Source organism: Macrotis lagotis, chromosome 4 (assembly GCF_037893015.1).
Source record: "Macrotis lagotis isolate mMagLag1 chromosome 4, bilby.v1.9.chrom.fasta, whole genome shotgun sequence".
Lineage (NCBI taxonomy): Eukaryota > Metazoa > Chordata > Mammalia > Peramelemorphia > Peramelidae > Macrotis > Macrotis lagotis.
The window spans coordinates 196712643-196739211 of NC_133661.1; the positions used below are offsets into that span (position 1 = coordinate 196712643).

General features: G+C 36.2%; 1 protein-coding gene and 1 long non-coding RNA gene across 7 annotated transcripts in view; one reads left to right on the top strand and one right to left on the bottom strand.

The window, feature by feature from the left end:
- TMCO5A (transmembrane and coiled-coil domains 5A) overlaps positions 1–15062 on the top strand; it is a 40518-nt gene extending 25456 nt beyond the window's left edge. The window contains exons 13-14 of one of the 2 annotated variants that reach the window (XR_012478105.1): positions 13529–13954; positions 14972–15054. Coding sequence is in view for 1 of the 2 variants with exons in the window: in XM_074235072.1 (XP_074091173.1) it covers positions 14972–15047 (76 nt within the window). In the remaining variant the exon portion in view is untranslated. Of the gene's footprint in view, positions 1–13528; positions 13955–14971 lie in introns of both variants that reach the window. The other variant, XM_074235072.1, reaches the window with a different exon arrangement.
- Positions 1–25231, bottom strand: part of LOC141522010 (uncharacterized) — a 354724-nt gene extending 329493 nt beyond the window's left edge. For all 5 annotated transcript variants that reach the window (XR_012478113.1, XR_012478110.1, XR_012478106.1 and 2 more), the window contains exon 1: positions 25076–25231. This is a non-coding gene — a long non-coding RNA (uncharacterized LOC141522010). The remainder of the gene's footprint in view (positions 1–25075) is intronic.
- Between the last annotated feature and the right edge of the window lie 1338 nt (positions 25232–26569).

Genomic DNA, 26569 nt, shown 5'->3' on the forward strand with positions numbered 1-26569 from the left:
GGTTGTGAAAATTGTTTCCCAGCTTTCTGCTTTCCTTTTAATTTTGGCAGCATTGATTATATTGGTGCAAAACCTTTTTAATTTAGTCAAAATCTTTTTGCAGTTTATAATCTGCTCTGATTCTTATTTGGTCATAAATTTATCCCTTTCCATAGATCCCTTTTCCACAGAGTACGTTTTGGTCTATTGTGAGTTGATAAACTATGATGGATAACCCTGGGAAGCCTGTTATGGCCAACACCATCCACATCCAGAACAAAAAAAAAAAAAACACCGCAGAATCAAAATGAACACTATACTCACTTTTTAAAAATTTCTCTTGTTTTTCCTTCCTATATTATGGTTTTCTTTTCCCTTCCACCTAATTCCTCATATACAAAATGACTGATATGTAAACATGTTAAACACAAATGTACATATATAACATTCCCTAGACTGTTTGCCACTGCAGGGAAGAGAGGGTGGAAGAAAATTGTGTAATTTAGGAATGTGTAAGTGGATGAATGTTGAAAAACTTTCAAAACATAATTGGAAAAATAATCAACCAAAAAATATGCAAAACAGATGGCAAGATGACCTTTGAAGATGGAAGGCTACCTGCACCTGGGGAGACCAGGAGAAAACTCATGCATTGGCATACAATGAAGTAAATTAGGGAATCTTTAAGCTTTTCTCCCCCCCCCCTTTTTTAAATTTTAAGGCAAAGGGGTAAGGAATTTGTCCAGGGTCACACAGCTAGGCAATTAAGTGTCTGAGGTCAGATTTGAACTCAGGTCCTCCTGATTCCATGGCTGGTGCTCTATTCACTGTGCCACCTAGCTGCCCCTAAATTAGGGAATCTTGAGAGGAAGCAGTAAGGAGGAAAAGCATCCTAAGAATGGGACACATGCCACCAAAGTTATGGAGAGGGGAAGATAGTGTCATGAATGAGAAATAGCAAAAGGGCCAACATAGCAATACTGTAATGGGTAATATAACTAGAAGAGTAGGATAAGATCTGGAGTTTATATTTGATCCTAGAGATAATAGAAAACCACTGGAATTAAGTCAGGCTGTGATAATCAGACCTGAACTTCAGAGAAATTTTTTGTAGATGGTTGGAGTTATAGGACACAAGAGGCCAGGATTATGGAATGAAGAGAAAAGAAGCTAACAAATAGCTTCATTTTCTTGGGAATCTATAGGGCAAAACTCTCAGTTGAAAGGAGGAGGAGGGGGATACCCTTGGAGGATTGAAGAAGGGCATTGTTTTATCTGTGGAAACATATATATATATATATATATATATATATACATATATATATATATATATATACAATGACTGTATCATGAATTCTAAGTCAAGGGCCTCAGAAGCTAACTAGAACCTTAACTCACAGATGTAATTAGGCTTACTTTGTACATTCCCAAATCTTGCAGCTATGCTATTCCTGGGAGGAGTTCCCATCCCATCCTACCATTCTACCAAATGTAGGGAGAAGCCTCCTTCAATTGATTGTCGCCAGAACAATGTGCATCTTTATAAACTGCCATACTGGGACAATCACTCTCAGATCCAGAAAATGAAGATCAAAATTCAACCCAAGCATACATGCCATGAACTGACTAGGAAGGAGGGCATATCTTCCTCCCTGCCTTTTAGACCCAAAGATTTAAGGTGTCTGTTTCTATCTTGTTTTTGTCTTCAGCCCCTGCAGATCTGGGAGTTCAAGAGTCAGGATTCTAGGTGGGATATGGCAGTTTGGTAGAGAAGCTCTGAAAAGACAAGTCATCTAGGATTTGACTACAAAGGGGGTGGGGAAATAGAATTGGAACTTGGGACTGTGCTCTATAGGAACTGAGCTAATTTTGAACCTAATCCCTTTTTCCTCCTCAGAGACTGAGGTGTGAGTTATAGGGTAAATACAAGTAAATACAAGAATATTTACTTCTAAGATATAATCACAAATATACAAACTTATTAAATATTCTGCTATAAAAGCCAATCTGTTAGTGATTAAATGAAATTGAGGCACAGGATGGAGTCACACCATTAATGAGGGGCTGGAGTCATTGGAAGAGAGCCTAGACATCCTCTTCAAAAAAAAAAAGAAAGAAAAAACCTAGGAGAGGAGTGAAACAGAGCAGACCTGCTTAAAGGCAGAAGGGGTAAGGTAGTCAATGTTTCATAGATTAGGAAACTGAAAAAGTTGTGTTCCTAATATTTAACATCTGCTAAAACAATATCAGTTAAGGCTCTTTTATCTCTGTTATCCAAACATTAATAACATTTCAGGGGAGAGCACTACACTCAAGATGTTATATAGGCTCCCAAGACCACTTTTTCCATTCTCAGAAACCAATATTCATTCATAGATATAGAACTGAATGAAGCTGGAAGGGATTTTGGAACTCATCTAGTCCAACCACTTTATTTTAAATATAGTCTAGGGAATTTAAATGACCTTTGTTGTTGTTCAGTCATCTCAGTGTTCAGTCATTTCTTTGTAACCTCATTTTGAATTTTATTGGCAAAAGATACTGGAGTGGTTTGCCATTTCCTCATCCAGCTCATTTTACAGATGAGAAAATTGAGCCAACACAGGGTTAAGTGACTTGCACAGTATCTGAGGCCAGATTTGAACTCAGGGAGATGAGTCTCCCTGATTCCAAGTCTGGCACTCTATCTACCATGCCACCTCACTGCCTAACTGACCCTTAAGTGACTAACTAAAGGTCAAACAGGTAGTATGAGGCAGAATTTGAGCCCAGCTCTAGAAAGTCTGAGCCATTTCCATTATACCACACTGTCTTCCTAACTCAAAAGTCCTTGGGATTCCCCACCTGGAGTGCTAGAGGTTCATACCCCCAAATGCCCTCACACCAATTCCCAGTCATATTCAGCTCTCTATTCATCACTCTCAATAACATACCCAATGCTTCAATACTCCTCTCTTCATGAGTTCTGTCATAAAGATTCTGATGCTTTTAAAAATATTCTTCAGGGAATAATTAAAAATTTCAAGCAGCTGTTTCTTTCCATAAACAGCTGTCTGCCTTTCAAGTCCAATGTCCCTAGAGTTAAATACCTCAGTCTTTCTTTTTTGTGCTGAATAAAGGAAGAGGGGAAGAATGACAGAGGACCCATTCATTTTCCTCCTTTGTTCTTTTCAACTGTTGCTACTGGCTAACCAAAATGCTATTCAGATCAGTCAGGAACAGTGTAACAACCAGTTCAAGTGACTGCTAGTTGGTCCAGAGTTGGCTGTCAGACAATGATATTGGTAGGAAAAAGAGAGATGTAGAATTGGTCTCCTCCCTCTTCAAGAAATTTCCTATTTTTATGTACCCTCATCACTCTATTGGGGACATCAACAGCATGGAATTCCTGTATTTAGCCCTCAATTTGCTACAGGAAAATTGCTGCTCCACATAAAAAGAGTAATGGATTTCCATATATTAGCTACAGAAATATGTGTCCAAGAACTAAACAAAGTTAAAGAATTTTGAATCATTTGAATATAATCTACTCTTAAATGGCTATTTCTAACTTGTAATCATGTTAATGATTGCTAGCATTTATGTAGCACATTAATATTTGAAAAGTGCTTTACATCTTATCTGACAATGCTTCTATAATGACAATACAATATTCTCATTGTACAGATGTAGAAACTAAGGATGTTTTATGTGACTTATAATCACACAGCTAAATAATATCTCAGGGAGGATTTAAATTCAATTCTTCCCAGATTCAAATTCAGCATTCTATCTATTCAGCTAATCCAATTTCCTTATTAAACAGTCCTTACATACATGCATCTATTGGTCAATGATGGTATTCATAATCATGACCCAAAAACAGTTTGTAACATCCAAGGAAAATTACACTTTCTCTAAAAAATTTTAATTTTCTTTATGTGCAATGAGTAATTTATTTGAAAATAATCTATGTATACAGAGCAAATAAGTGACACAGTGGACAGAGCACCCAACCTGGAGTCAGAAAGAATTAACTTCCTGAGTACAAATATGGCTTCAGACACTTATCAGTTGTATAACCCTGGGCAAATCACTTAACCTCCTTTGTCTCATTTTTCTCATCTGTAAAATGAGCTGGAGAAGGCAAAGGCAAAACACTGCAGTACCTTTGTTGAGAATACGTCACAAAAAAATCTGACAAACCTGAAACTAAACAACAATCTATAAATATGGTATATACAGTATGCCACAGTGGATAGAGTACTGACTTTGGATTCAGGAGGACAGGAGTTAAAATCCATCCTTAGACACTTGCCACTTACTAGTTATGTGACCATGGGCAAGTCACCTCAACCTGATTGCCTCACATCCAGGACCATCTCCAGTCATCCTGATTCAGGATCCAGATGACTCTGGAGGAGAAAATGAGGCTGGTGACTTAGCACAGCCACCTCCTCACTCAAATCCAATCCATGTGCTTGTCATGGCATCACCTCCCTGATACCAAGGCCTTCTTCAAAAATGAAGGACAAACATAATTACTATTAACCAGGAAGTCTAAATAACATTCTCTAACCACACCAGATAACAAAAAATTGATTAGTTCCTTTGGGCTTAGTTTTCAGAGGATTTGATCATTGACAGTGAGTATATTTGCCATGGGTAGATCACAGGTCAGAGGCTGGGTTTAAAAACAGAAGCTGTCCCATTACATGAAGACAGCTTCAAATAATGGGTGTGTTGAACTTAGTGCCATTGATCCTTCCTCCTATACAAATGCAGTCTCTCCTCTGTAACAGCTCTCAATGTAGGTGATGAAAGGATGGTGAAGCCTATGGACCCTTTCTCAGAAAGTTTTCCAGTGCATGAATGAACCCAGTAGGACTGAAGTTTTAAATTCTTTGTCATGTTAACCTGTAATCCTTTCAATTCAATCATCATTTAATCAGTACTTATTGTGTACCAGTCAGTGGGGGTAATTGAGGAAATTCTAATATAAGGATAGGCAAAAAGACACAAAAACACATATAGATACATATATTCAACATGGAGAGAAGGGGGGGGGAGGGAGGAGGTTGGGAAGTAGGGAGAACTATGATTTCTTTGAAACAGGAAATTCCCTTATCAATGAAGACAGGCATCTACTCCAAAACAGTCTCAGCAAGTTAGATGGGGAATTTGAAAGAGGAAAATATCTTGCCCTAGGTTACTCAGATGATAGATATCAGAAAGGTAAGATTTGAATTCAGGTCTTCCTATGTTGTCACTATGACATGCTAAGGAGAGAAAATAAGTATATAGTGAATATCAGTTCTTCTGGAAAGTCTTGGACTGTCATAAAAAAGTCTTGGAAAGTCATAAAAAAAATCCTGGGAGTTGACAGGAGAACAAGACTCCATAGTTGCTTTCTAAGGTTCTTTTGCAGTATAGTAGAAAGGACACTCAGATGGGAAAGAAAGATTTGGCCAGTTTTCTGTTCCATTCCCCTCCCTTCTCTCCAAATGCAGTCTCTCCCCTGCCTTCAAGAGATTTTTAACAACTCTCAGTGTAGATGATGGAAGGATGCTGAGGTTATGGATCCCTTCTCAGAAAGATTTCAAATGTATTAAGTATATGAAAATACAATTATCAAAAATGAAGAAATTCTTTTATTTAACAGAAGAGAAAAACAATTGCTTTGATGGTTTACTGAGAGACAAAGAGATGAGAGAGAGAGAGGGAGAGAGAGAGAGAGAACACAGTTTATTTCAATTGTTGGTAAAGTGAATTAATTGCCTTTATTGCCACAGGTCTCTGAAGAGACTTTAGAAATGGTAAAGGCAGTAAGCCTGCAGGATCTCATAGCAAGATCCCAGTCAGGGTTCAGTGACTTCATCTACTCTCTTTCTATATCCATGCTAAAGAAATACAAAACAAAGTGATGACTCAGTTTCATTCTGTTCTTTTCAGTGACACCAATAGACATTTATGCATCACTTTAGAGTCTGGAATACATGATGAAATGATTATTAGAAATGATTATTAAATAACTAATTGTTAATATTAGAGGGATACAGAATCCTTTCTCATTTGGAGATTAGGTCAAGGCTTGGTTCTCTGAGGGGTAGGGTGGATGATGAGAAGAAATCTTGGAGTTGTTGCTCTCTACACCTAGAGAATCTTTTGAAGAATTTCATTTGTGGTAAATTACAGTTCATTGTATTGGGGATAAATTATTTGATTAGATTGCCCAAGACCGGGGTGGTCTGGAAGGAAATGTCATATCCCCCTGCCTTTCATTATAATATTCAGTCTCATTATTTGTTAACCAATCAGAATTTATTACCGATCAGAATTTATTACCACCCTCAGGAAGAATTACTTTTCCAAAGGCATAAAATAAGTCTTGGGTAGGTTCCAAGTGGGAGCTTTGGCACTGTAGAATATCATTTGTCCAGTATAAATTATACTAGCAGTAATTAATAACTGCTAGCATGATTAATAAAATGATTAATTACCCAGAAACTATGCCTTTCAAAGTTTATATATACCACACAATAATGCTACGAGGCAGGCATCATAGGATTCTTATACAAATCCCTCAACTTTATCAAAACTCAGATTTATCATTTGTGAAATAAGGATAAGAATCCTATCTGTGAAATATGATGTATCTTAGTTTTGATAAAGTTGAGGGATTTGTATATTATCATAGTATCAGAAATATTAGTGTTAAGCCTAGATTTTCCTCCTCTTCAACTGCTTCATGCATCCATATTTCCTAGAAAATAATTCATTTGGCTTTACTGCCTTTACCATTTCTAAAGTCTCTTCAGAGACGTGTGGCAATAAAGGCAAAGCAATACATTGAAATTTCTTAACGATGGTATTAAGCTGAAGGTTACCCTTGCTTTCTCTTACCAAGCAAGTTAACAGTATGAATATTTCAAATAAAATATTTACTTAATTAGGAGAACAATGTTCCCAGTATTTTATAGGCACATATTTGCATACAGAATGAAATAATAATGTCGGGAAAGGTAAATACTACTTAAACTAGGGTTTATTATGTCATTATTATCTATAATTTAAAGTAAGACCTCTAATTAGTGATTCTTTCTCTTCAAACTACTGTTTCTTTTAAAATATATTCAGGGGCAGCTAGGTAGTGCAGTGGATGGAGTCTATTAAGTATCTGAGGTCAGATTAGAACTCAGGTACTCCTGACTTAATAATTACTTAACTCCATTTGTCAATTACTTAACTCCATTTGTCTTGCAAAAACATAAATAAATAAATAAATAAAATATATTCAGATTACATACTAATTCAGATTGGTCTTTCTGCTGTTTGGTTCAAATTAGTGACTCTTTCTGAATCACAATTCTCTACTATATATAATGAAGATAATCTATAGGATTGTACCACTGTACCATCCATTCACAATATGACTTTGATTTTAAATACCAAAACCTCATAGAAGAGCTTAAATAGGATTTTAAAATTCAAAGAAGAGAGGAAGAAGAAAAATTTTATAAAGAAATGAGAGCCATGCAGGAGAATTATGAAAAATTGATACAGAGGCAGCTAGGTGGTAGCTGGCCCTGGAATCAGGAGGACCCTAATTACTTAACTATGTGTGACCTTGGGCAAGTCACTTGACCTCCCACTGCCTTGCAAAAACTAAAGAACTAAAGAACAAAAGAAAAACTGATAGAAGAAATCAGCTCCTTTAAAAGTAAAAATGATCAACTGGAAAAGGAGTATGGTCAACTGGAAAAGGAGTATAAATAACTCATCAAAAAGTAAATATTTTGAATACCAAAAAAAAGATAATATATAAAGTGTTTTGTAAACCCTATAAACCCTATACCATTTTATCAATATAAACATTTATATCCTATATGATACTTTTTACTTCTCAATGAACTCCAGAAACTTGAGACCCTCCTTTCAATTTCCTTGTTCCTTAAAAAAAAAAAATTATCTGTCTTCATTAACTCATGGAGATAATTACAGAGGGCCAACCAGGTGAATTCTCCATCCTTGTCTACTCCAGCACCTAAGATCCTAGGAAAGATTACTTCACACACACACACACACACACACACACACACACACGAAGATGTAGTACTAGCAAGATACATTTTCCTTCTGAATGAAAGGCTGAATGAAAAAGTCACCATTTAATTATTCATTGTAGCCCCCACCCCCATTTAATGTCAAAAACAGCAAAAAATATAATACTCTTATTCTTTGCTTTGCTCTCATTAATATAAAACTAGATGGAGCAGTGGGATAGAGCTCTGGATCTAGAGGCACTTAGCACTAGCAAGGCACTTAACCCTGTTCATCTCAGTTTCTTCATCTGTAAAATGAACTGAAAAAGGAAAGGCAACCCACTCCAGTATCTTTGCCACTAAAACTCCAAATGGGGTCACAAAGAATCAGACCAGTAACAACTGAACAACAACAAATGATAGCCATAAGCAGATTTTTGCTCCCCAAATCAGGAGGTGGATGGGTTCTGTGAAATTCACTTCTACTGCATCCAACAACCTGTGTTTTATTTCTTGATTCGACTTCATTCCTATAGTTAGTTTAATACTATTACTATACTATACTATACTATACTATACTATACTATACTATACTATACTATACTATACTATACTATACTATACTATACTGTACTATACCATACCTCACTACACCATACTATACACTGCACTATACCACACTATACTGTACTATACTATACTAAACACTACACCATCCACACCATACTACACCTTACCACACCATCCCATAGCATACTATGCTATACTATAGTTAGTTCTAATCCTATAGTTACTAGACATCTCAGAGTTCCCTCTGAATAATTCCTCTCGGACTCGACTTTCTCCACCACGACTCAGAAGCCTCCTTATCCTGTTAGTCCGCCCTACTCCTTGCCTTCTACCAGAAATACAATCTACTCTGATGGTCCCTTCATCAGGTTGCCTAGCTCTTCTTAGAATCTCCATTTTAAGAAAAGTGCCATTCCAGCTATATCTCCATTCCTCTTTGGACTAGATTTTCTCTCAAATGGATACTCCTCCCTTTTTAGCTCCTCTTATGTATGGCCTTCCTCCTTTAGAATATAAGTTCCCTGAGGGTAGTGACTTTCTGCTTAGTCAAATTTCGCTAACTTGACATGACTCGGGCATTCTTCACAGGATCCAATGAGCTCAAAGTTTCTCTCAGTGAATGATCTAGAATCAGATGTTCTAACTTATTCCACTATCTGGATGCAAAGCTGTTCTTGCCCCCTCCTAGAGCAACCTCAATCTTTCTGAAAACAAAGACCTGGAAGTCAAGCCTTCCAGTTGACTGAGGAACAATTGAAAAAAAAACTAAGATATCCTAATATAATAAAACAGTATTGTGCAACAAAGAAATGATAAATGTGAAAAATTCACAGAAATGAAGGAGGGTTTGTGTGAATTGAAAGGAATAAAGACTGGGACTGTGATATCATTGGTATAAAGAAGTCCCAGGTGTTTTCTCTGAAATTATAGTCACTTAGAGCAACAGTGAGAAGTTAAGTAGTTTGTCTAGAATCATACAGCTAATATAGGTCAGAGACAAGGCTTGAACCCTGGTCTAATCCACTAGGCTTGCCTCCCTTCTATGAGCTGATACAGATTGAAATAGGTAGAACCAAGACAACAATATACACAATTATCATAGCAATATAAATGAAAACAATATTCCAAAGAAGCTGAACTGTGAGAAACTGACATTTGAAGAGGATAAATTATAACCCCAAAAGAAGAGGGGATTCATAAAAACAGACCTCCAAATACAACTCTATACAGTTTCAGACATAGTCATTGTATGGGATAGTTTTGCTTGACTGTTGTTTTTTTTGTCTCAGGGGAGTATTTATCTGGGAGAGAAGAAATCATGTTGAAGTAACTGTAAAGAAAAAAAGATAATAAAACATTTTAAATAAAATATAATTTAATACATAAGTAAATATGTGCAATGTATAAATAATTTAAATAATAAACCATCTTCTTCGTGTAGGCAGACATTCAACTAATTCTATAAAACGGATGACCTGCCAGAATTCAATTGACAGAAGCACCAGTCTTTCTCCTCTGCTGCCTCAAATTGTTGCTTTCTTTTTTCTCTTAAACATCAAACTACTTAAGAGTAACTCTGAAACAATCAGAATAAATGAAGAGCCAGTGAGTTTTGCCATTTCCACAAGCCCAGTGTTAGGGAGTCTATTAGACAATCACAGGAAGAGTCTATAACTAACTTTATCCACAGGATGGCAATGTTCTCTAAGAATTGTCTGTCCCTGTTAGCTGTCCCAAGGAAAACAAAAACAGCTCCACTTTCTCTTCCTGTGATAAAACATACTCTGTGTTCATGTTGGGGCTTGTTTATAGGTTCCCTACAGTAGCCTTGCAAATAAAAGTCCCTGAAATTTCCAAGCTCCCAAGCCTCCAGCCAGTCCAATGAACAGAATCATCTGCATTCTTTCTTTTCCATTCACATAATGGTGATGGTTGCTCAGACCATCTCAGGGAGAGGAGGGGAAGGGAGGGATCCCATTGTTTTGCAAAATGTGTGGTTCTGCATCAAGATTAGATATCCTACTATTGGGTCAAGGAAGAAAGGAACTTTAGGGTATATTTCCAGAGGATCAGGTTTTTTCTGACTAACAGGAGGCCAGGGTAAACAGGGGCAAGAGTGCATACACAGCACACTCTCCAGGAGAGAAAAAAAGAAGCCTGTGTATTCAGCTTCTGAATTGAAGCCACTGCTGTCCACCTGTCACATGCCCAAGTTTCACCAGCTGCTGATGCTTTTTGTACAACTTGTACAAATGAAAGGGAAAAGGGAGAAGGAAGTGGGGAGGGAGGGAGGGGTGAGAGACACCCAGAGAAAGTGAGAAAGACAAACCCAGAGACATAAAGAAATGTGATGGAAGGAGGGAGGGAGGGAGGAAGGAAGGAAGGAAGGAAGGAAGGAAGGAAGGAAGGAAGGAAGGAAGGAAGGAAGGAAGGAAGGAAGGAAGGGAGGAAGGGAGGGAGGGAGGGAGGAAGGGAGGGAGGAAAGGAGGAAAAAGAAGAAAGTAGTCCAGATGAATTTTATAAAGTTTGTTAAGTTGCAATTGGGCAACCAAAGAGATGTCAAATTATACCAATTATCAGATTATAAATAATACAAAATAAAAAGTAAATCAATTAGGTATTATTATATATTTCAATTTTAAAAAGAAAAGTGATAAAAATTCTTCACTTGAATAGATAAGAGAAGGAAGGAAAGAAAAAAGGGAAAGAAATGAACAATCCTGATGAATTTTATGAAATTTGTTAAGTTACATTTAGGCAACCTAAGAATGTCAAAATTATGCCAATTATCAGATTACAAATGATACAAACTAAAAAGCAAATCAACAGGTATTATTATAAATTACTTTCCATTTTTGGAAAGAAAAGCAATAAAAGCTCCTCATTTGGAAAGAAAGAAGGAAGAAAGGAAGAAGGAAATAAGAAAGGAAGGAGGGAGGAAGGAAGGAAAGAAGGAAAAAAAACAATCCTGGTGAATTTTATAGAAGTATGTTATATTGCATTTAGGCAACCAAAGTGATTCTAAATTAAACCATTATCAGATTATAAATAATATAAATAAAAAGTCAAGTCATCAGATATCCTTGTAAAATATTTTCAGTCTTTAGAAAGAAAACTAATAAAAGCTCTTCACCTGGATTTTTTAGCACAACCAGGAAATAAGTGCAGTAGAGAAGCAAATGCAGAAAAGGGGATAGGTATAACTAGGTCTACCCTGGGGTGTTGCTTTGCCTTCATGTCCAACTCTTCAAGACCCTATTTTAGTCTTGGCAAAAATACTGGAGTGGTTTGCTCTTTTTTGCTCCAGTTCTTCTGACAGATGAAGAAACTGAAGCAAAAAAGAGTTAAGTGACTTGTCTCATATGACATTGCCCTGGGCTAATAAATATCTAAGTTAATATATATCAGCTAATAAATATCTAAGACCAGATTTGAACTCACAAAGAGGACTCTTCATGACTCTCAACCCAGTGCTCTAGCCAAACACCACCTAGCTGCCTCACACACTAGGCTAGCTCCCACATTTGGTATTTTCACTCACAAAGGTATATTGAAGCCCATATATTTAAACTGACCAGAAGATGCAAATCATTGGCCAGTTATCATGTGCAATCATTACTCTAGGACACTGTGCCTGCAGAACAACAGAGGTAATGAAAGTATAGATAGGGCGTAGTATGAGTTAGATATTCAATATAGCAACATAGCTTTGTTAGAATGGAGTCAACAGATAGTGCCCAGCTGTCTGTGTGTTGTGTTGTGGTTGAGCTGACACAGTTGACCTGAAAGCATTTTTTTAAGTGTTTACTATGTACCAATCACCGAGCATATAGTATTTTTTTTTTTGTATCACTAATACTTAGCTTAGCACACTCTGTGCCCATGCATAGGGATAATTTAGGCATATTAGAAAGAGTCCTTGTAAGAACAGCAATAACATCTGAAATTTACAAATTATCTTGTCTTTTAATATATATATAAAATCTCATAAGATATTTATAAAAATTATGAGATATGTACAATAAATATTATTATTCCCATTTTTACAGATGAGGTGACTAAGGTTAAGAGAATTTAAATGAACAGATGTGGCCTATGTACTCTAGCAAGAAGGTGATTGTAGGTGATGTCATGACTTACAAGTGAATTGGATTTAAATGAGTCAAGACCCTACCAAGTCACCATCTCCCCCTTCTCAGTCATCTAGATTCAGTGGTCAGATATAGATCAAGATGCCTGGAGAGGGTCACCAAGGAGGTAATTAGGAATTAACCTAATTTCTCTTGTGTGCATGACCTGGGTTTCAAACTTGGTTTTGCTGCTTGATAATGGTATGCCTTTAAGTATCTTGAAGCCTCAGTTCCCTCACCTCAAAAATTAACTTATTGGATTAGAAAGTCTCTCAAGTGCTTTCTAGCTCTAAACCTATGGTCCTATGGGCATATGGGCAACTCCATTCAGTTAGGTTTAGTTTCTCCTGGAAGATCAGGGAGGGAACACACCTGAGAAAATTGGAGCAGTAACCCAAGCTGGCCATCTTGAAGTAGTATATCCACAAGTTTCAAAAGGTCACAAGAGAAAGACCTCGGATGAAAATAAGGGAGAACAGAAATGTGTAGTCAGAGCTATATTCAGAAGCATGGAAGGTTACCATCCTGCTGTCTTAGGAGAAATCCCTCACAATCGGGACAGGGAGATGTTTCGGGGTGGGAGGTGGGAGGAGAAGCTGGGAAGGAGATAAGAGGAGGATGAAGGAGAATGGATCTTAAGGGGAAAGGGCAGGGATACTGTTAGCAAAATAGGGAGATCAATGAAGCGGAACTTTGGAGGCAGAAAGGGAGCAGGTGTGGCTGACTGACCTGGTAGAATGCCAGCTTTTCCACCCACATGGAAGTTTCCCACAGCTAGTGTATTTAAGCAAAAGATGTTACATTTGTATATATTTACTATCCCTTTAGGACCCTGTGGATGGAGGAGGAAAGGCTATTGGGGTAAGGGACAGAGCCAGGTGGGTCTCCAGTCTTGAAGCAGAGAAGGAAGGAGTTCAAGTGGTCTCTGGATATTTCCCATCTCATCTGAGTCTGTGTTCTACACTGATCTGCCCACCCTTCTGAGGATAAAGCCAAGAGAACAAATGGCATGTGTGTCCTCCCTCAGGAAGGCCTTGTGTACCAAGGATTGGGCTAGAGTCAAGGGTACAAACTGATACAGAATGAAGTAAGCAAAACCAAGAAAACAACATACACTTTTGAGCCAGGGCAAAAATGAATGAATGAATAAAAAAATGCTGAGGAAACAGATATGATCAAGAAATACAATCCCTGAATTCGAGAAGCTTATATTCTAAGAGAGGAAGATTGCACATAGGTGGAAGTAGAAGCCAGGTAAGGATGTTTTGAATAAGGAAGTCAGAATGGTGATTAGAATAATAGAGCCTCTAATTGAGATGCCTTTGCCAAGAATGGGAGAGTTGACATGGTTACTGTTCTGAAAAACAGAGATGGAAACGTGTGGCATGCCTGCTTGAGAATGGTATGAATAACATGAAGATGGTTAAGAAGCAGCATTGTAGTAAGGGACAAGGCATGGCAAGATGAAATGCTTGCCAGTCTGGGGGGCCTTCAATTCCAGTGGGAGGTGGAAGCTGGAGCTAGAGGTGGTATGCTATGTAGAACATAGAGACAGGCAGGAAGAGAGAAGCAGAATCTAAGCCAAGAATAGTCTGTGATAACTGTGCATTTGGTTGAAGAGCAATTATCCACCTGCTGAAGGTAGTCAAAGATATCCCACTCTACTTAATACACACTTCACAGGGCCCAGGTATGGGAAAGATTTGTACAAAATCAATAATATACCTGTGGGTGCCCATCATATGGAAATCTGAAAATGCAAACACCATAATAGCTAAATCCTTTATTATTATGATGTTTCTCTGTCTTTCTTTCTTTCTTCAAGTCCCATCATTTAGTTTCCACCTTTAATTGTAACCATTAGAGTTATTCCATTCAATTAGGTAAAAATTACTAGGAATATTTGTCTCTAGAAGACTTGCTAGTCATGGGGAAGAGAAAACTCTATAAAGACTATCTCCATTAGCAAAGACTGGTTGTATCTGTTTAACTAACCTGGAAGAGTGGAAAGGAACTAAAATAAAATTGGAATCAGAAGATAGTCCTCACTTTGCCCTTCAAATAACTGTGGTTGACCTTGGGCATGTCACTTAACCTCCCTGAGACTTCCTCATTTTAATTTTTTAATTAGATCTATGATTTCATTGACATAGGGTACTCCCAGTGAGAGACACTCTCTACCAATGCAGATCAGCACCTATTCTGTAATTTATGGTCTTAGAGAACATAAATGAGACAGGGGCAATAAGAGATTTTATGTCTTTTGTCCAGGGTCACACAATCAGGACAGGATTTGGACTCAGATCTTCCTAACTTCAAGACCAGTTTTCCTTCTGCTATGATGTAATGTCACTCATTTGTTAGAGGCAATAAATAACTGCCCAGCCTAACTTACAGAGTGGTTTTGAATATTAAATGAGATAAAATGAGGTGTTCTATAAATATAAATTGCTATTATATTTTTAATTGGACAGAGGGTGCTGAGGGAGATGGATATAACATGGATTCAACAAATATACTATAATCATGGGGTGATTAAAAAAAATTTTAAAAAATAACTCTGGGTGCCAGGCAGGCATGGTGATAAGCCCTGGTGATACAAAGATAAACTAAAAGTGTCCCTGCCCTCAAGGACCTTACATTCTAAGAGGAGTAACAACATGCAAACAAATGCAAACTTACAAAATACAGTTATCCCTTCCACATCATGGGAATTAGGAGCATAATGTCCCACAATCTGGAAAAAAAATTTTTGACCCTTCTTTCAAACCACAGAAAAATGAATATTTTCTTTTATGGGATGTTTATAGAACCTTACTGGAAAATTTGGATTAAGTATTTGGTCATCAGTTCCACATTGTCTACTGGTCTTCATGTATTGTCTGTGACTTCTGCAAAATTTACCAAAAAATTCCCACATTTTTCTCCTAAAGCTGACAAGTAAATATAGAGAAAAACATGAAGCAGGACCAGGAAAGGCTTCCTATAGATAATGAGATTTGAGGGGAGACTTGAGGGAAGACAGGGATGTGAGGAGGCAGAGAGAATCAACACTTTGGGGACAGTTAGATGGCACAGTGGATAGAGTACTGGCCCTGGAGTCAAGAGGACCTGAGTTCAAATTCAGCCTTAGACACTCAATAATTACCTAGCTATGTGACCTTGTGCAAGTCACTTAACCTCATTACCTTGCAAAACCAAAGAGAGAGAGAGAGAGAGAGAGAGAGAGAGAGAGAGAGAGAGAGAATAAATACTTTGTTTCTGTTCTCAAGCAATTTATATTCTAGAAGGGAGGATAAGATAAAAATCCAAATATTCATTCAATAAACATTTAATTAAACCTATGCCACATGTAAGGCAGTGACAAGCCTCTAGGGGTCAAAAAGAGTAATGGAGTATAACCCCAAACAGGGAAGGTAGGCAGACAGACCTAGACAGACCTATCTACTGTTAGAAACCTAGCAATCTGAGAAGAACAAGTGGACACAGAAGTAAGGAGACCTCTCCTGGTTAATGAAGTACATTAGAAAGGGCACCAAAAGTGAGGGTAAAATAATAGAAGCACTCCTGGTGGGCAGAGGGAAGATGAAAGCATCAAAATAAGCAAGAAATAATCTTATACTACACACACACACACACACACACACACACACACACACACACACACACAAAGCCTAGACCACGTTTTTACAGTCATATAGTAACAAGAGCAAATTAATCCTTAGCAGACTATAAATTAGGTTGGGCAGAGAGGAGGCAGAAATTCCAAAGAAGGGAACAGTGTGAGAAAGGAGACATTTGAAAACTTGATTATTAGGAAATTTCTCTGCATCTCAATTTTTGACTTAGGGAAAGACAAACCACAAGATTTACTAATGAGTCGTGTGATCTTTAGAAATCAGGAAAGGCTTCCTGTGGAAAACAGAAAAATGATGAAGATGTGGTCTCACATGTCCTGTTTCCCACAATCCATATAGACAAAGAGTGGTGAGGGCATTCAACTGAATCAAAGATGGCTTTGCATTAGACAAAAAGTCTGAAAGATAATAGCTTCTGGAGTTTTGTTTTTCAACCTTAGTGATATTTAAAGAATTTTAAAAACAAGAAGGGACACCTTAAGAATTTATTCAATATCCTCATCTTACAAAGGAAGAACTTGAGGACTGTGGTAGAATGGGGACTAGAACTGGGGTCTCCATGTGAAGAAAATTATGTAATAACTATCATTAGACCATCTCAAAAATCTGAAGGAATATTTATAACACAAATTCTTCTTCACCAGACCATGGTGTCATACTTAACTTCACTAACCCTCAGTTTTCTGAAAAACCCTTATTAAGTGCATATTTATTAAATCAGCTACTGTGCCAAACATTGAGTATACAAAGACAAAAATGAAACCATAAAATTGCTTACATTGTTAAGAAAGACCATCACATGTAAGTATCTATCCATTCATATATTTTTATAAATATATGAGAGGAAAAGCATTAACAGTTGAAGAGAAAAGGGAAAAATATTATGTAAAAATGTAATACTGATGCTAATTCTAGAAAATCATATGTGAATTGCCTAGGACAAAGAAAATTAACTATTGAGATTCAGTAAAACTTAAAACTTTTTCCATCTTTAAAAAACTTTTAATATGCCCCCTTATGCTGAAACCATCTGTTTTATATAATTAGCATTAAATTCACAAGATATGATATCTGTTTTTTCATTCTTTATCATGAAACTACATCACGTTACATATTAAACCTACCTTTGACAGTTCATTTTTTCCCCAAGATTAGCCTTAAAGATAAGCCATAGATTTTTCAGTTAAATTTAAATAAGAATCCTCAAGAAATCAAAGCTTGTTTATCTCCATCTCTTAAGAAAATTTCTTGCCCTTCATACCAAGTTATGTCGCAATATCCCACCTCTATCTTGGGATTTCTGTACTTCTTGAAGTACATTTCTGTACCTCAGTTTATGAATATATTTATTAGAGGTCATTTCTTTTATGCACATAAGATTTTCAGAATTACTAGAAATAAAAAAAATTGTGGCGCAGTGGATAAAGCACCGGCCCTGGAATCAGGAGTACCTGGGTACAAATCCGGTCTCAGACACTTGATAATTACCTAGTTGTGTGGCCTTGGGCAAGCCACTTAACCCCATTTGCCTTGCAAAAACCTTAAAAAAAAATCCCCCCCCCCCAGTTGAAGACGGCTAAGTCTTATGAGTTCACAAGACTTTTTTTTTTTCTTTTGGTGATCATGTTTTGGAATAGCCTTGTCTAAAAAAGTGAGCTTCATCAAGAAAAAATATCTTTATTCTACCTTCAAATCTTTTTCAATATATGTTTCTTGTCTTGCACATGACAAGATCTACGTTCTTCATAGTAATGACTGGTAGATAGATGTTTTTAACTTGTCTTCTCACTGTTCTTCCAACTTCGAGAAGCTTATGGTGCATTGTATAGGAATTAATAGTAAACCATCCAGTTGTCAGGTCCTTCCTTTCCCCAGATATTTACTTGCTTCTTGAGTATGAATTATACTATTTTGCTGGAATAGTTTATCAGTTCTTGGTATGTTTTTGTTTTTTACTGTACTTTTCTTTGTGCTTGAGTATGAGATCATATTTCATTATAGGCTTAATGATACTTGAATAGCTATATTTTCCCCATAGCAGCAACTGTTACAGTATCTCTGTTGGTCATTAAAGTGTACTCTTTAAAAGCTATGACTTTTACATGTTTTCTTGTAGTAATATTCATTCTTAAATTCACAGAATTAAAAATACAACAAAAGAGAGTGTAACAAAATTTATATATGATATGTTATTCAGTTCTCAGCTATGAGAGAACTAACTATAAGTGGGGAAACCAACTGAATCCAATTTACTATGGTCAAATTCAAATGACTAGTGTCAGTAAAAGTACACACATCTGACTATTTTTATAAAAAAATTATATCAAAATATTCTTTGTCCCAAATAATTCACAAACTACTGTTAAAAATGGAAGAAGGAGGGGTGGTGGATAGAGCACCAGCCCTAGAGTCAGGAGTACCTGAGTTCAAATCCAGCCTCAGACACTTAATTACCTAGCTGTGTGGCCTTGGATAAGCCACTTAACCCCACTGCCTTGCAAAAAAGAAACAACCCTAAAAAAAATGGAAGGAGTAAATCTGAGGCATGCACAACTGAGACAAAATCATAGAGAAGAAATATGCCACACATATGCTGAATGGCAAGTAAGTCAATTTAGCTGAACTGGAGTGTGTGAAAGAGAATGGCACAACCTGATGGCAAAGTGGATAGGACCTAGTTCAGTTCTGTCTGAGACACTAACTAGCTGTGAGATAGTGGGCAAGTCATTTAACTCTGCCTGCCTTAATTTCTTCACCTGTAAAATGGAGGTATTAATTGTACCTATCTCCCTGAGTATCAAATGAGTTAATATGTAAAGTGCTTCGTGCATACTAATTTCTAGGTAAAAAGTTGTTGTTGAGGCATTTTCAGTCATGTCTAACTCTTCATGATTCCATTTGAAGTTTTCTTGGCATAGACAGAGGTTTGCCTTTTCCTTATCCAGTTCATTTTACAGATGAGAAAACTGAGGCAAACAGGACTAAGCGACTTGCCCACACAACAGGATCACACAACTATTCAGTCTAAGGCCAGATTTGTACTTATGAAAATGTCTTCCTGACCCTAGGCCCTGTACTCAATCCATTGTGCTACCAAATTGTCACTGTCACCATCATCATCATCATCAATAAGGCTAGCAACAAAGGTTGCAGCATGTAAAGGTCCTGAAAAATCAAATGAAGGAGCTTCATTTTTACTCTTGGATGATCAAGAGTCAGTGAGTTTCTTAAGTGGGGCAGCAACATGGTTAAGTCAATGTTTTAGGAAAACCATTTTGTTTAGTGAAAAACAAAGTTTAGTGAAAAAGCACTAACCTGGAAGTCATGAGAGATCTGGGCTCAAATCCTGCTTTTGACACAAGCCCTGTGTGACCAGGAGCAAGTCACTTAACCTCCCTATGCTTTAGTTTCTTCATCTGCAAAAAAACAGGGCTAACAATACAGTACCTACCCTACCCAAGTGATAGGAGGATCAAAGATACTGTGTACAAAGAGATTTGAAAACATTAAAGTACCAGGTAAAAGTAAAGTATTATGATTAAACTTCAGGTTTTAAGATTTCATTAGATGTAAGTATGCTATCCATGACAGCTGATCATCACCCCTATCACGTCCCTTAGGAGATGATCTCCATAAGTTTTCATTGAGTTTGGGGCAAAGCTTCTATTAATATAAATAATGATGATGATGATGATGAAGATAATTGGCGTTTATAGAATTTTAAGATTTTCAAGTGTTTACTCTATCTGTAGTTCTGTGACTGTCTCTTCCTCAGTGTCATGTGTCTTTTTCTCAGTCCCTGTCTGTGTGTCTGTCTCTATCTGTCTCTTTCTGTGTATGTGTCTCTCTCCCTCTTTTCCTCTCCCCTCCCTCTCTCTTTCTGTCTCCCTCTCTCCCCCTTCCCCTCCCCCTCTTTCTCTCTCTCTCTGTGTCTGTCTGTCTGTCTGTCTGTGTGTGTGTGTGTGTCTCCCTCCCTACCTCCAATTTAATCAAAAATAGAGAGTTACTCCCAAGACAGAACTGAGAAGTAGTTGGTCAGATAATATTTATTAAAGACTTATTATGTTCCAGGCCCTGTGCTGAGCACTAGGGGTTAAAAACAGTGTATGCCTTCAGGACATATAAATAGATGCGTGTATATATAAAAAATACACTTAGTAGCTGGAGATTAATTTACCCAGGACCCTACATTCAGTATCTGTCAGATAGGAAGTTTCTTGCAATCCAGTACTTCTTGGTGCTTAGGATAGGGATCTATCTTACAGATCTACCTCTTACAAATCTATTATCAATATAATAAAATTATTTCTTGATTGCCAACAATACTCTGTCAAGATTTACATAGACACTTTGCTGCTATATCATACAGGCTACATGGTCATCCTAAGTCTGAAAACAATAGTCACCATCAACACTATGAGAAATAAAGACCATCATCATATAAAGAGTTGGATGGCCAAGAATGACAGAATGTTCAGCACAATGATGGATCTATGCCACAGAGGTACCATCTGTTATTATACTGGGTAGCCTGCCCAGTTTGATATTACTGAATGGAAGGTTTTGCTATGAAAAGTTGGCCATCCTGGCTTCTCCTCTGAATACTCTCAGGTTTTTCTTGACCATCTGCACAACTGATCAGGCAAAACTTTTAACAGAATTAAGAAAGGCAAGCCTTAATGCTATAGAAGAACAGTTCATGCAGCTCTTCACAAAATTCTGTGTTCCAAATAACATTGACTTCTAAAATTTGGAATCTATTCTAAAAGAAAACAAACTAAAGTTGAAAATGGAATCATGCAATCAATACTGTATGTCCCAGATCTTCTGTTCCATCAACATTTTTGAACCATCAAAGCCAAAGAAGACAGGTACATGTAGAAAAAGAACACTTTGCTGAAGAACTGTCATAGCAAATAGTAGGGAATCAGGATTATCTATGAATATTGGCCAACCAATATGTTCATTAATTTCAAACATCAACCAACAAAAAAAGGATATTTTTAACCACATTGCAGTATTACTTGAACACCTTTTCCCCCAGAAAGGTTATTTTAAAAATAAATAAATTCACAAGTATTTATTAAGGACCTCAAAATTTTCAGGCTTGGTAGATACTGGGGGTACAAAGACAAATGTGAACCAGTCTCTGATCTCTAGGAGCTTACCTTATATCAGAGAATTCAACCTGTACATTAAAGTATTTAAAAAACAAAAAGCAATTTCAGGAAGAAGCAAAAGCACTTAAGGAGAATCAGTAAAGGTCTGAAGGTAGGAAAGAGTTCAGAGAAGTCATATGACTTGGGACTGGAATTAAAATATAGGGATTCTAACTTTTAAAGGTCGGTAGGCAGGTAAGTTAGGATAGATAAGCTCTAAAGTCTTACTTATTCTTAGTCTCCAGGATATTATAATTAAATTCAGTAAAGTTAACCCAAATTCATTCATTCATTAGGGACTGAATTAATGAGTGAAGAGAAATAATTAAGTGCCTCAAACCACCTCACCCAAATATCCTAAAACAAAATAGCATAACTTTATCATCTTATCTCCTTAGCATCTTTATAACAAAATAGATATTATACTTAGAAATCCATTGAAATTTAAAGCAGAAAGAAATTAAATCACCACAGCTACATCACTTTCCAGATGAAGAAACTAAAATTCAGAAAAATTAGGCACCAGACTTGGAATCAAAAATTATTAGACATAGGACAATGCACAAGACCAGCAGGAACTATATATAAGTATGTTTGGGGAGGAAGAGTCAAAATTCAAAGGAATTTAATAAATGTGTTGAGATGACTTGAATTAATTTCTTTGAGACTCAGTTTTCTCATCTTTAAAATGGAAATAATAATAATACTCATTTTACATCTTTTGTAAGGTTTTTGCAAGGAAAAAGTTCTATAACCTGAAAACCACGATGTTATTTTTACAATTAATTACAATTATAGTGATATTCACAATATTAGTATTTTCTCACTTTTTCATCCTTATCAATGAAGTTAAGTTACAAATTATTCTGGGACAAGTTGCCATCTTGTTATTATCTTGCAGTCATCTGTGGATGACTGCACAAATGGATAAAATAACTATTGGAGGCAGTCAAAAAAAACACTGACTAAAGTCAGAAGGTCTTGGTTCAACATATTTTCTGACATTGCCTACATGACTTTTAAGAAGACACAAACTTGGGTCTCAATTTAAGTGAAAAAGTTGAACTTGATAACCTGTAATATCACTTTTGGCTCTAGTTCTTTAATCTAATGATAGAGTGGCTAGGTGGTGCAGTGGATAGAGCACCGGCACTGGAGTCAGGAGTACCTGGGTTCAAATCTGGCCTCAGACACTTAATAATTACCTAGCTGTGTAGCCTTGGGCAAGCCACTTAACCCCATTTGCCTTACAAAAAAAAAAATCTAATGACCTATAATGAGTGATATTATTATCCATCTTATATGATGGAGTTCATATTATAACAATCACTTTCCTGCTATTATTCTTATATATTTAATGTTCAGTGGACTATTGTACAAGTTGATAAAAAGAACTTCTTCTGTCACTTAATAAGGATATTATGATATAGGCTTATTTTCTGCAGGTTAACTGAAAGTGTCCTTAGTACAATCCCAGGAGCAGAAAGAATGATGGAGACATTATATACCTCATCACAATTCTCATACTATTTAGATTTTTCTATTAGTTCTCTATATTTTGAAAGTATTTTGTTCCATGTAGCTTAGAGATGTGTGAGTATTTTGTATGGTAACTTCTATTAATAAATATTTTTTAGATTCTATGGATCAATAGTCTATCTAGGTTATTGTAGTTAATGATTCTATGATAATGTCCCTGTTGTATTAATGATCACTGGATAAGTTCTCAAGTATATTTGAGTTGTATTAATGATCATTGTATAAGTTCTCAAGTATATTTGAGTTTCCTATTTTTTGTTGTGGGATTTGTCCTCTATAAGGACATGAAACATAGTGAGTTTCTGTTATATTATTCTAGCTACCAGGTCATGTCTTGTTAGGCACTGATATCATCATTACAACATTTTTGAAGCCTGCAGTTATATGTTGCACAATTTCTAACAGTTTTGTGTGTGATCTGTTATTAGTCACAAAATATGGGCTCCTTAAGAATACAAAACTTCCATAATTTCTGGTGCAAATGACCCGATCCTTCAAAAACCATTGCATTTCCATAAACAAATCTGAATATTTGTTCAACACTTCTTTGTCAACATATTGTTGATCAAGTGGATGTATATGTCATCATAGTTAATCCTATTTTAGGAAAGTTGACAACTAACCTAATGGTAGACAAACCCATGTAAGGTTCCCATGAAAAATGTCATGTCAATTTTTCTTGACATTATTGTGATGTCATAATCATGTTTTAAAGATAATGGGTTTTTATGTGGACATCATACCCTATAGTATTTTCACTATACATATATATATATATATATATATATATATATATATATATATATATGGCTCTGTGTTATACATTTGTAGCACATGAATAAATAATAAATGGAGAACTTAGTCAAAGGTTTGTCAAAAAATCATTCAAAAACATTGTAAATGTTATGGTGCTTTGGGGCAGTTTGTAAACAAGCACACCATTTTTATTTCTCAGTCGATATTGTTTCTTTGGAAATATTTAAAGATTTGTGTATGTGTGTCTGTGAGAAAGATGAAGGTTGTAAAAGCTTTTAATAAAGGTCTTAAATACGTAATAGTCTGAATTTGGAGGTCTCATTGATGTGCTATTCCAACACAGTTCTTATATATGCTTTTCATTTCCCAAGAACACAAAACATAAGGAACATGTATGAATAACTTCATATTCAGAACTGAAAAAAACTTAGATTTAAGTGAAACAAACCAAAAAAAACCCTGGAGGAAGGCATTTTCTGGTGGGAAATAAAGCTCATGTTTCAAATCTGAGTATATTGTGACCTTTGATTTTTTTTTTCTTTGCTTCATTCCCAAGCTATGAGAGAACTAATCTCTACTCTTAGTCATTCCACAATATAGATATTTCAGGCATTTTCATGGGCTGTCTCCCATGCCTAGAATGTTCTTCATTTCTACCTCCTGGTTTCCCTAGTTTCCTTCAAGTTGCAACTAAAATCTCACCTTTTATAGGAAATCTTTTCCAATTCCCCTTAATTCTAATGCTTTGTCTCTGCTGATTATTTCAAATTTATCCTATATATAATTAGTTTGTTCATAGTTGTTTGCATATCGTCTACTCCATTAGGCTATCAACCCCTTGAGTACAGGGACTGAATTTTGCCTTTTCTAGCACTTAGCACAGTGCCAGGTAACAGGAGGTGATTAATAAATGATTTTTGGATGACTAACCACGAGCTCTTTGCAATTGTCTTTCTCTGCTCTGTGTCCTGATTTTTTTTCTTTGTTCAACTTAGCCTATAAAATCCATTAGACTCGGGTGGCCAAAAATAGTCTCAGAATCAATTCAACAGACTTACTAATGATAGCATAGTCTCATTTTCTAAAATTCCTAGAACTTACATATACAAAGCACACCTTTAATTATATTTTTCCCAGAAAAATTCTCAAAATGAAAAATGTACTTTATCCTAAAATATAATTCTTTGAGTGTTTTTCAGTTTATGTTCTACATCCACTCTCCAATCTAAAAAGATCTCAAAGATTAACCTACCATGACTTCTTTTTTTAAAATAAATTCATACCTAGTCTCCAAATATCTCTGATGCTTCTTCCATTTCCACATGTTTAATTTCTCCCTGACTCTTTCTTCTTACTTGTCATTACTTGTCATTAAGTAATAAAGTAGAAGATCCTCAAAGCTTTTGAATTTTCTATGGGAAAAGCTTCTTCCTAGCCAACAACTTTTGTCAACATTCTTTTCAACTGACACATTTTTTTCAACTGTCAATATCGTCTGAAACTATCTTTGAAGAGTTATAGGGGTTCCTGAGTTCATGGAGAAGAGGTGAAAATGTACAAGCCAGTTGAATGATATAGTCAGCCTGTTCAAGAAAGCTTATCCCTTTTAATGAAAAAAAGTGCAAAAGAAGGTGGCTGAACCCTACCAGATCTAAAATTATATTATAAAGCATCAGTCATAAAAACTGCCTTAGAAATAAAGTTGTGGATCAGTGGAATAGACTAAGTGAAACAGCAGGAAATGATTCTAGTAATCTGCTGTTTGATAAACCCAAAGAGACCAGCTATTGGGATAAAAACTCTCTCTTTGATAAAAACTGTTGGGAAAATTGGAAGTTATAGCAAGATAAGATCAAAATGGATACAGGATTTAGACATAAAAACAATATTATAAACAAACTAGGAGATCAAGGAATAGTTTACCTGTCAGATCCATGGAAAGGGAAGCAATTTATGACCAAGAAGAGATGAAGAACATCATTAAAAACAAACTAGATAATTTCAATTACATTCAATTAAAAAGCTTTTGCACAGACAAAACCATTGTAACCAAAAGCAAAAGAAATGTAGCAAATTGGGAAGCAATTTGTGCAATTACTATTTCTGACAAAGGACTCATTTCTAAAATATACAGAGAACTGAGTTAATTTTTTTTTTCAAAAAAACAAGCTATTCCCCAATTGACAAATGGTCAAAAGATATGCAAAGTTAATTTGCAGATGAGGAAATCAAAGTGATCCATAGTCATATGAAAAATTTCTCTAAATCACTAATTATTAGAGAAATGCAAATTAAATCATCTCTGAGGTACCACCTCACACCTCTCAGACTGTCCATATGGCCAGAAAGGACAATGATCAATGTTGGAAGGGATGTGGGAAATCTGGGACACTATTACATTGTTGGTGGAGCTGTGAACTCATCTAATCTTTCTGGAGAGCAATTTGGAATTACTCCCAAAGGGCAACAAAAATGTGCATACCCTTTGATCCAGTCATACCACTATTTTAGTCCATATCCTGAAGAGATCATGAAAAAGGATAAAAACATCATTTGTGTAAAAATATTCATAGTAACTCTGTGGTGGCAAAGAATTGGAAATCAAGTGAATGTCCATCAATTGGGGAATGACTTAATAAACTGTGGTATATGTATGTAATGGATGTATATAATGGAACACTATTGCTCTATTAGAAACCAGGAGGGTTGGGAATTCAGGGAAGACTGGAAGGATTTGCAAGAACTGATGCTGAATGAGATGAGCAGAACCAGAAGAA